This window comes from Carassius carassius, chromosome 49 (assembly GCF_963082965.1).
Source record: "Carassius carassius chromosome 49, fCarCar2.1, whole genome shotgun sequence".
NCBI classification, from domain to species: domain Eukaryota; kingdom Metazoa; phylum Chordata; class Actinopteri; order Cypriniformes; family Cyprinidae; genus Carassius; species Carassius carassius.
Genome location: NC_081803.1, coordinates 4469536 through 4481868, shown reverse-complemented (window position 1 = coordinate 4481868; position 12333 = coordinate 4469536). Strand labels below are relative to the sequence as shown.

General features: G+C 35.7%; 1 protein-coding gene across 2 annotated transcripts; it reads left to right on the top strand.

The window, feature by feature from the left end:
• Positions 1-2341: 2341 nt before the first annotated feature.
• Positions 2342-5483, top strand: LOC132132124 (voltage-gated hydrogen channel 1-like). 2 transcript variants are annotated; one of them, XM_059544403.1, is made up of 6 exons: positions 2342-2500; positions 3560-3764; positions 3853-3957; positions 4075-4306; positions 4600-4712; positions 4797-5483. In XM_059544403.1, the coding sequence occupies exons 2-6, from the start codon at positions 3588-3590 to the stop codon at positions 4851-4853; spliced, it is 684 nt and encodes a 227-aa protein (XP_059400386.1). In that variant the 5' UTR covers positions 2342-2500; positions 3560-3587; the 3' UTR covers positions 4854-5483. The 2 variants fall into 2 exon arrangements, with proteins under 2 accessions (XP_059400386.1, XP_059400387.1); XM_059544404.1 differs by lacking the exon at positions 3853-3957.
• Positions 5484-12333: the final 6850 nt, after the last annotated feature.

Below are 12333 nucleotides of genomic sequence, written 5' to 3'. Positions count from 1 at the left end.
AACAATTCTTCACTCAGATTTCGCAACGAGTTAATCAAAAGAAAGCTTCTTTGTTTGAAATTGACTTTTGTACAAGCTGTGCATCATACATTGCCATGCTACTGACCAGGGGCGTCGGACTGGAGGTAAAACCAGTACTGATTACCAGGGCCCCAAAGGAAGAGAGGGCCCTTGAAAAGTCTGGAATATATATTTTTAAGGGGAGGGGGGGCCATTAGGACTGCCTATAGGGCCCGGGATCTTGTGCAGCGCCCCTGCTATACTGACAACAAACAATGGATTTTTTTCCACTAATGTAACCATAACTTAAAGGGACAGTCCACACAAAAATCTTCAGATATACAGAGATGGAGATTTTTTGAAAAATAATCCATCTCTGTGAGCACATATGATTCCCACATTGTGAATTGTAACATAAGCACATTGTGAAAACTGACAGTCTGAGTTTCCACATCGCTTCTCACATAAATTTCACAACATGCTTAGGCCTACATCATGCTTTACAATGTGCTGACATTTGGTGTGCTAACAGTTTGCCAGAAGTGAGGATTATAGTTTAAAAAGTGTCAAGTTCTCATACACACATATTGTTTCGCCTTAAAATATCTTATGAACTGGAGTCGTATGTATCCTTATTCTATTAAGTAGCCAAGTAAGTAACAGTTTTCTTTATATTAACAGATTCCCTGAGTTCAGGTGTCTGGACTGCTCTGTATGCGCCCCATTTATACCAGTTAGCGAACAGTTGAAGCTATTCATCCCATAGGCTACTGTTGAGGTCTATTTTGGGTTTAACCCTGTTTGGATTAAGTTGCTAGTGGTTTTTCTTGGACTAATAGATATAGATCTGTAGATAGACCTGTATTTATAAAGCAAATAGTTGGCAGTAAAATGTGTATGACCTTTTGTTTTTGAAAATGCTACACTGATTAAACTGGAAACAATTCACAATTTTTATCAAACCAATAGCTAAACAGCGCCTCCTACTGGCCAGCAAATGTGACACATCCTTAAATATTTTCAAACCATAAACTTTGAAAATAAAAATAGACTGTAAACGTGGTCTGTTAAAGGGATTATTTGAGTTGGTTGGTTATTGTAATGAGTTTCTGTTCAAATATTACTTGACTGACATTGTTGCGCACCCAGTAATATACAACCAAACTAACAACAAAAGTATTTATGCTCAATATGGTGTGCAAATCAAGTGCACAATGCTTTTCTCATCCTGGAGATACAGAGGGAACTCAGATTGAAGCTGAAAAAAAAAATTGTTGACAGGCTTTAAAGGGTTTCAAAGGTCAACCACAGAATTGGCTAATTTATGTTACTTGATCTCCGGCCGGTGTGTTTGTAACAGAATGTGAGCTATGGGAGCCGTGGCATTTTCAGAGGCAAACACTAGTTGGTTCATTTGGTTAGTGTTGTAACTTGGTAGCAAGCATGCTTAAACAGGGAACACAGGCCAGTTAAGTCTGAATCAAAGTTACAATATTGGACCCCACTGACTTTCATTGTATGGACAAAAACAATACAGAACAACAGTGAGGCCTTTTTCAAAGCATTTTCTTTGAGTTCAGTGGAATAAAACTGCATACAGGTTTGAAACAAACAAAGATGTGCTTTAAATTAAATGAAGAATGCCCGTGGACTATTTTTACGTCATACCACAAATGTCACTTTGGATTTAAGCCATTTTCTCTCTATATTTGGTGCTTTGGGTCATCGTCCTGCTGGCCTCTACATCATTTCTTCTAAAATAACACCTTTTTGTTGCTCAATTTTTTTGGGACGACCTGATCTCAGCATGTTGTTTAATGTATTTCACAAACCCTATATCTATCCATCTATATCTCTGTCTATCTATCTAGATATCTGCCCAGGGATTCAGTGCCTTGCTCAAGGGCACTTCAGCCATGGGTATTGAGGGTGGATGAGAGTGCTGTTCATTCACTATCTATCTATATACCAACTTGAAGCCTTTCCATTTAGCTATTTAATTTCCATTAAATCATCCTGCATGTTAAAATAATAGGGAAAAAAGTGAATCTTTTGATTGCTTCTTCGATTTATCTGGTCCCGTGCACATTCCTGTTTTATGTCCAAGGATTTGGGAAAGATCTTCCATGTCACCTCCTTCAGGCTGCATCCTGTGCGGAGGATCACGTCCTTGACTGTAGAGGCGGAGTCTAGCACTCACTGCAGAGCAGAAGATCCAGGGGGCGTGGTTAGATCCTTATCTAGGGGGAGGAGATTGGTGGGATTGGGGGTGGGCTCTAGGAAAGGGTGGGTTTAGGAATCAAGGGGTGCATACGGGTAGGTTTAGGAATGCGTAAGGTGGGAGGAGTTTATTCTGGATCCAACCACGCCCCGTAGATCTTCTGTTCTGCAGTGAGGACCACAGGGTCAAAGTTTTTCACAGAAATCGCATTGTGTCTCCCAAAAACTGCGAACAAATGCTGCGTTAGCCGTTAGCAACATTGTTTCAGCAACACAACAGGTAAATATCCATTTTGCGTCATTACAACTTTTCATTTCTTTTAGCGCGCATTAAGTAGATTCACTGAATAAAGTGAAAAATTTAAATGCACTGTCGAATGTCAATAGAATTAAAACTACCAGATGCATTAGCAGTTTGCTTTAAAGTCAGTCAGTTGTCTTATTCATATAGACGTCTATATTCGGAAAAGTATGTGTAAAATTGCTGACATTTGAATGTTCAAATGCAGGAAATCACGAGTTTAGCTCAAGTCTCGGATGAAGAGTCAATGTTTTATGATGCATGTCGACACTGTCGCACAAAAGACAGAAAAAAAACGCTTTATACTGGAGTATTGTGTCGTGATGCTGCACTTATGTTGTTTTAATTGTTTTGCGTTGTTTCCTAAAGTAAGATCTCCGTGTAGGATTTTTTTTTTTTTTTTTTTTTTGTAGCACGCAAAACTTTTTCTACAAGGTCAAGATTTGAATATTACGCCGTTTTAAAGTGGCGACTATTGTATTGAATTGTCTTTTCATACAACACATTTTAGATTTGATTAACTAACATATTTCTTTGCCTCTTCATTTTTATGAATTATGTAATTTATAATTCTATATATTTAAAAAAAAATGACAAATCATTTATTTTTGATTGATTATTTGATATTTCTGAATATAACCGTTTACATTTTTCCTTAACTGATTTGTAAAATACTGTTTAATACTGCGTTTTGCTGTTTAAATATTCAAAATGAACTGGATCTTTAATAGCTGGTTCTATATTAGGCTACAACAATAGTCTTATCCATGCCCTTCCGTGAGTTGTATGTTATAGTGTTATACAGTGTTAACACTAATAAGAACGTTTTATATATTTTTGGTACAAGGTTGCAGGGCATGTGTATATAGGCTACATAAATCACTTTTTATAAAACGCCCTGAGAAATATTCACTCGAGTAAAAGTGTGACAGCTATCGGTCTTCATTATGCAAAATCATATTTAATGTAACACAGACACAAATTCGAATACTTTTTGTATGATTCCAATACAAATTAAAATCTTTAATTTTCTGTTAGTGTTCAACTCATGTGAACCCCGAGAAAAATGTCCCGTTTTCTGAAGCATTTCACAGCGGTGGGTGATGAGCAAAACACCGCCGCCCAGTGGCAGGACACGGAACTGCACGATGCCAGTGAAGACCTGGAGCTGGCCACAGGACAGCTGGGACAGGTCAACTTCAGGAACTCCGTACGACGCCTCTACAGTACAGAGAGGTTCCAGGTAAATGTTTAAACTCTTATACGTATGCATATATGAAATGTTGTTTACATGTCTGAAAATAACCTTGGACTGTTATTTCATTGATTAGATTGTTGTTGTTTGCTTGGTCGTCTTGGATGCCATTTTTGTTCTGTGTGAGTTGCTTATTGACTTGTCTATCATCAAAGCAGATCACCATGGAATTGCTCCGCAAGTGAGTCTGCTTCAGATGCCTAGTCAGCAAAAAAACATGAATGTCATATTTCTGTTGACAGATGACACATTATTTCTGAAGTTATCCTCTATCCAAATGTTCCTGCAATTATTCCAGGTATTCCATTATCTCAGCCTCGCCCTTCTCACATTCTTCATGGTGGAGTTGTTTGGAAAAATCTACGCGTATCGTCTAGAACTCCTCCACCATAAGTTTGAGGTGTTTGATGGGATTGTGGTGGTGGTATCCTTCATCCTGGACATTGTATATATCTCAAAGGAAGATGCATTTGATGCCATGGGGCTTCTGATCTTGCTCAGGTTGTGGAGAGTGGCCAGGATCATAAATGGTATGGGAATTATTTTGACCCAGCAACTAAGTATTGGAAAAATGTACCAAAACTTACCAAACTGCTGGTGTTAGGAATTATTGTTTCCATGACAATCACAATCTAACCTTGGGGGTTCACCAAGGTTCTATACCTGGCCCATTTGACTTAAGTAACCACCTTTTTATGTACATTATCACTAAATATCTCTTGAAAAATAATGCAAGTTTTACTTCTTGGACCTGGCTGTTGCATTATACTCTAATGTCTAGTCTAATAATTTTATTTTCCTTTCTTACTTTGCTCTCTTATAGGTATCATTATGTCTGTGAAAAATCGTGCCCATCACAAAGTTCAGAAATTAAAAGAGATAAATGAAAACCTTGTTCATCAAGTCAGTGAACTTCAAGAGCGAAACACAAAAATGGTGAGTAGCTCTTCTTAAAAAATAGTCATGATTAATTAAATTAGTTATTAAACTGATAGTGGTTTTAATTTAATCTTTCAACAGGACCAAGAAAATGCCAAGCTTCGTGCACTCTTAAAACAGCACGACATTGAGTTTTGATGCTCCAAGGTTATTCATTAAACACATCACAACATGAGACTGAGTTTAAGACTAATTATATCTATTCATTCCAAATGAAATGTGAAGAAGGTCAGATTACAGTGTGATGTGTTTATTGTCACTCAAAGCCAAGCTGATCTCGATCTCTGTCCCCTGGCAGATCTTTAACAGCACACATAAAGGGAGATGGTTTTAAAACCAGTGAGTCATGTAGGTCAAATAAAAAAAAAATGGAAATCTATAAACAAGTTAAATATACTGGAATTTTAAATTTGCTTCAGTAGATTATAAAATGATTGATTTTTATTCTAAATCACTATTTTCCAAAATCATTATCAGTGTTGTTGTTTTATAAATGAATTGTACATTTAATGTTTTCTCATTATAAATGTGAAAGTGTTTGGGCAACTGAAAGCTATGGAATAAATACTATTTTGTAAATGAGATATGAAATATTAATAGACCAACATATCTGCCTGGCTGATAAATTGGCTTATTAAGATTAGTGGCATTTTACTCATTTAACAGATCCAAAATTAACAACAGATTTTACAATGGATAGTGCACATTTTCTGTTCTTATGTGTTTTAGTAAGTTTTGAGTAAATATTATTAAAAACAGTTATTATTTTACATTTTGTGCATGTCTTTGTATTGAAATTGAATTAAGTTGTATACACATACATGCATACATACGTTGTATATATGACTATTGTTCCACATTAGTCCACTAGTATGACAATATTTTTTATTTTAAAAAAATATTCATCAAAGAATTATATACAAAATGATCTGTACTTGGTCCATTTTACTTCAAAATGGTAAGACAGTGGTATGCTACAAGCCTGTGTGCCCTTGGTAAACCATAAAAAGAGTGAAGCAAGACATTTGTTAAAAGAATAAACAGTGCTTTACAAATCAGCTTTGCATCATCATGGTGACCACCAGCCAAGTTTACATGACAACATTTCCTCTAACTTAAACATTTCTCTTTCACTTTGCTTCAGCATCAGATCTCCACTCCACACATAGAGAAAATGATGAGTAGGCTGTTAACCAACACTATGGTTTGGTTCTGTATTGACATCCAGTCCAGGGGGTTCTGAAGCAAGCAATTCCCAAATGAGGGAAGCTCTGGCCTTTTAGCACCACAAAATGACTTCAAATACCAGAGAACAATTAATTCCATTAGACAACCTACAGGAAGGAAGGACATTAATGCACATAAAATAGTAATGATGATGAATATTACACACAAATCATTATAACAACAGCCTCTTACTTCAAAGTGCAGCCTGATACCATGCCAATCCCAATCAGGACAGGGGAGTGCCGAGATGAGTTTTGGAGGATAGTAAGGATCTTTTTGGGTCAGCAGACTGAACTATCCCAGTAAAACAGAGGTCATGGACTTTGCCACAAAGGTGGATATTTGGATACATTACAGGCTTTCAATTTTTTTTATTAAATTCCATCATGATAATGAAAACACCAGCACACTTATGAAATACTCATATTTTTTATATAGGGGATCAAACTACGGTAAATAATACTAAGAGAGTTATCCCTATCATCACATTTGTTTTAAACAGGGTGCCAACTTTTTTCAAATATTTTTCCAACATGACATTTATTATTAACATTCTACCATACACACAACATATGGGGTATTTTAGAAACATGAGACAATATTAATAATTAATGTTTGAAATTCCACCAATATACATACATGTTATATCTTTATTTAGTTAATTAACTAACCTTGACATATTCACTAAATATATTTTAATTAATAGATTCAAATTCTGATATTTGTATTTAGTTTAATAAATATCCTAAACATTGTGTTGGACAGTTTGTGATGCTGTATGGCAAAATTGTAATTCTGCTTTGGTGTTCGTGTTAATTGTTTTAGTTATCCTGAAGTTAGTTAAGAAAAATGTCTAAGCAGCGGAGGAAAAACTGTATTGTACATATCAGGGAATAAATATTTGATGTTCAGTGCTAATGAAAAATTAATGATGCAATTGGTTATGTTTCATCACAAAGGAGCCATCTGACTTAAGAGTTCATAGTAAAGGATGTTCTGCTGTTCTTGTCCCAGCCATCAGGGGCTGTCCCATCACAAGACTGCGACTAAATAACAACACTGGTGTAGTACATATCTCCTTTCAATGGATTTACATTAACTTTAAATAAAAGAATAAATTTTATAATTACAATTATTTCAAGAAAATATGTAAAGGGTATAATTAAGTACCTGTAGGAATGTAATCTGAAACTCTTGCTGAATGGACACTGTGACGCTTTTAAAGGCTCCCAGCAAAACTGATGCAATCCTATTCAGGATTTCAGTTTATGATTCCTGATACTTTTCAGATTTCTTATTAGTAGCATATACATTATGTTGCACACCTGCTGTACAACATTACTGCAGAGTGCAGACGTCACCAGACTCCAGAAGCACAGGAAAATAGGACACAAGGTCAGCTGGGTCCACCGGTGTCTGTGTGCTCTCTAAAGACTGCCACCTCCACACCAATGACCTCCGGTGAAAAACAGCAAGCATGTAAAATTAATATGCAGGGTCAATGTCTTTAATGCAAATAGTACATCAAATGACATTCTATTGAAAAATTGCTTACTTCGTCTTCCTGGATCTTTCCCTAGAGAAAAAAAACAAGGGTTGTAAACCTATTTCAGACTTTGGTTTGAAGACTGAGATGTGACGAGGAACAAATTAATATAAATCTCCAAGCGCAGAGCTTTAGTGTTTCATAATCTCATGCCAAATCAAAGCTCTTCATACATTTGCTAGTCTGGTCCTTCAGGAAACCTGTAAAACAACAGGGTAATCTATGATTAGCAACATATTAGAACATCTAGTCAGGTGCAAGTGACTCAATCTCAACAGGAAAACATCTCAAACATTATATGAACATACCACTAACCCTACAAATCACACTGCTGCAGATGGGAATGTCGCTTCAAACCATGAAGCTTGTTGTTGCTATTAAAATGGGTGAAAATACAATCATCATTGTATTGCATTGCATTATATGTTTAGCCCCACAGTAAAACCTACAGAGCTTTGGTTATAAAACTAGGCATTTAAATATTATATTACTAAACCTATTATTGGTTGATATCGATTGATAGCTCCAGCTCATAATTTACTGTGCTGTTATTAAGATCTCATTGATTTACTAGCTATCAGAATTTTTAAAAGCTATCATTTTTAGGCCTCTGAATAAAACTAGACTGTTTTTTTCTCCTCCAGTTAGAGCCCCATATTCTTATTATGAGTCATAAAATCCTGATGTTATCTAATGATACTTAAAAAAAACATATACAACCTTTTTTTAAATTATGTGTTCAATTAACTGTTCCATTTAAAAAAATAAAAATAAAATTCGGACTAAGGTTTCATATGTAAGGCTTTACAGGGTTAAACAGTGAAAACAAGGGAGATTCAAATAGCGTTTTCAGGAGAATATTTTCACTTCTGCAGAAAAACAACCATCCTGACATCTAAGAAATCAATATGGTTTTTAATAAAGGTAAAACATAGACAGAGAGAGCAAAATATTACATCAGTACAGGCACTGAGGGGTTACAATCATATTTAATGTGAACATGTGCTGTTTCCTATGAAGCCTGATGCGAATGCAAGTCAGAACAAACTCTATGCCACAGAAGAAAGAAAGTCATGCAGTCATTTTTCATTAACTATCAAATATTCAAAAACTTAACCTGATATCCAGATGAGTTTCGCACATCAGGACAAAGCTCATATTCTTTCCCCATAATCAGCGAAATCACATTTCTAGAATTAAAATTGTGGTCCCTTTAATGCTGAATAAATCCAATAACGTCAGAACTCAATTTAACTGCGCAAACTCCAAATACAAAAAAAAGTACTAAATATAAACTAAACAATGTAGAGCAAATAATGTCAATATATTTTAAGTTTTTTTTTTTTTTTTTTTTTAATAGAACATATATCAGGAATACATTCCTTGGCTATGGATCATATTAAATAGTTCACCCAAAATGATCGCATTCAGCCTAACATTGTCTTTAGTGTACCACTGATAAAAGAAAATAATACAGTGTTGTTTTTGAGTGAAATATTTATTTAATTGATACAGCTTTCATCTTATTTGTTATGAGATATTAATATGGTATGAGTTAAACCTTCTTCCAGAGGATTTCATCTACTATCCCAGTTTCTTCTTGACACAAAGCTGACTTGCCTCTTTTTAGTGCAGTCTGGATCCCAGCAGCAGTTCTGTCACACAGCTGAGAGACTGAGAGAGGAAAGAGGAAACAAGCTCTCTTTAGTCGAATCATTAAGACGTTATGTACAGATGACTGTCTGCATTCTCACCTTCAGTAAACGGGTGGGAAGAACACAAGCAGAAGGCAGAAGCTGACTCCCAGATCGGTGAAATGAAGCAGTTCGTGTCTCGGAGTGTGATATTAAGATTTCCTGTAGCGGTCGTGTCTTTATGGCAAAGCGCGCTTTCTAAATAGGTAAAGAAATGACATTTCTACAACGCCATGCTTGGAAACAGCGTGTTGTCATTGGTATCCAGGAAGTGAAATGCATTGTGGGATTGTGAGTGAAGGTTGCAGATCCCTTTAAACTCCAAAAACAGCAGATTTATTTTGATTTATTTGTTTTACAACCACATCAGATCTTTTGAATTAATACCATACAAGAATATATATATATATACAGGTGCTTCTCAATGAATTAGAATGTTGTGAGAAAGATCATTTTGTTTCAGTAAATCAACTCAAATTGTGAACATTTAAATAAATTCTATGCACACAAACTGAAGTAGTTTAAGTCTTTGGTTCTTTTAATTGCGATGATTTTGGCTCACATTTAACAAAAACCCACCAATTCACTATCTCAGCAAATTAGAATACTCCATAAGACCTTCTGGAAAGTATGTTCATTTACTGTACTGTCCATGTACTCGATACTAGGGGCTCCTTTTGCTTTAATTACCGTCTCAATTCAGCGTGTCATGGAGATGATCAGTTTGTGGCACAGACTGTGGAAACTTAACATTGGATTTCAAGCAAACTTGTGCTTTGAGCTTCTCCACCCTTCCTCCAGACTCTAGGACCTTGGTTTCCAAATGAAATACAAAACTTGCTCTCATCTGAAAAGAGGACTTTGGACCACTGGGCAACAGTCCAGTTCTTCTTCTCCTTAGTCCAGGTAAGAGCCATATAGAGAGAGAGTTGCGACAACAGTCATATATATAAAAAAAAAAACAGAAGTCCGAAATGTTTGGTTGTCACGTGATTCATGTAGACTTCAGATAGTTCCAGGAAGTGCGTTGGCGGCCATTCAAACTGATAGAGTGACAGAACTGCGATTTCTGGTAATAAGGAGTCAATAAATGCATTTATTTTATATATTTATACAACACACCGACATGTGTATGTAGCATGAGTATGTAGTTACAGTGATGTTGTTTTTAAAATATCAAATCAGGTCATTTTTGAGGATTAGTGTTCAATTACCCTTATTTAAAAAACTTATTTCAGGCTAACGTTAAGTTGTATAAACACGGGTTGCTGTTGCCTTTTTACGTTACATATTGTTCTTTTTTTTCACTTATCTCATGTTAACTAATGTCATATTGATGACTTTCAGATAGTACAGAGACAGGCTGGTGACAGGTGATTTTCAGCTTGCAACGCACAATGGGTCAATTAACTGTTAGCAGCAGTAATTAACATGTTAAGTAAATGTAAAATTAAGCTTATTGTTTACATTTCTTACAATTACATATAGTAATTATGTATTATAGATATTATATCTAATGTATAATTCTTACAATACTTATTCATATACACAATATATTCAGGTTTAAAACAACTTACGCATACTCATATATAAACAGGTACACTGCCATTCAAAAGTAATGATGCTGAAAATTCAGCTTGGCATCACAGGAGTATATTACATTTTAAAATAGAAAACAGTAATTTTAAATTGTAATTATATATTACGAGATTACTTTTTCTTTGCATTTTTATTCAATTAAATGCAATTCATACAGCAATTAATGAATACATTTCTAATAAATTTAATAGCATGCCAAGCATTTTGTATGTGTCCTTTCTTTAATGTTGTCCTTGCATAGTCTCCACCATGGTTTACTGTGCTGCATGGGAATGCTTCACTCGGTCAGAGAAAGGTGTGCAGATGTATGGCTTCCTCGCTGACATGGAGAGGAGAAAATAATGGTTGGCTCAAGTCAGCAGGAGCAATTTAAATATAAATAAAAATTACAACAACAAAAAAATTGTTAGGCAATTATACTTATATTTATTTGCATTCATGGTAAGACATTGCAGGGATTCATCAGTTACCTATAACATGCATTTAACCACCATGTAATATGTACCGTATGTGGGTAGACAAAAAGAAAAAAAAAAGTTATGTGTGGAAACTAAACTCAAGTCACTCTGCAGGCACATTTTGAGGCAAACCAATTTGTCATGGCTAAAAAAATTCAAGAGTAGGCTGAGACCAGATGCTATTCCTACAATCTTTGTGAATCATCCTGTGGTCAAAACTAGGGGGGCCCTGCAAGATGCACCACTAGACCTGTAAACATACAGCAAATCGCTGCTGATCACAGCTGTAGTATTACAGGTGATACATATAAGTACAAACTCGTACTAGTTGAAGTAATATTTCTAATTTTGAAGTGATGTGACATTTTCAATATTTAAAATTAGCAATACCATGTATTCTGCCTCTATCAGTTTCAAAGGTTGAGGAAAAAAAGAATGAGGACACTCAGGGAAGGGAAAGTGACAGTGAAGAAATAGAGGACATGGCTAGAGGAGAGACAGGGACAGGTGACACTACCCAGTCAGTCAGCAGCAAGTGACTGTGAGAGCAGTTCTGGAGATGTTATTCATGTGTTCATGTCTTTATTTAGTAAGACAGCAGACGCTGAAATTACTGCAAGCGTCACGCGCGCTTCAGTGTGTGTGTGTTAATAAAGGAGGACGCGCTTCTGCTCCATTCATTAACAGAGACACGCAGAACATGCAGGATTCATATTTAAATAGACTGTTCCGGCTTAATATTTACAGATATAAGTCCATATCAAGAGAGTCAAGAGGCATTTATTTGTCATTTGCATAGTTAACACTGGGGAAAACTGGGCATTGAAATGCTTGTGACGAGGCTCAGACATACAGTGACAATAACAAGACATAAGACATAAGACACAGACGTACATAGAGAGCACTGAGATTTTTGAGTGACTACGGTGCCCTTAGACAGAAAGACATGGACAGAGCATTATATACAAATAAGTGGAAGTAACAGGTACAATAAAGGTAATCAGTGTTTAGAGTTATGGTGTACATAAGAAGTCCTGAGGTAATATTGTGATTACTGGGGTAGAACGGTGTCTAAAATGTCATTGCAGAGTGAC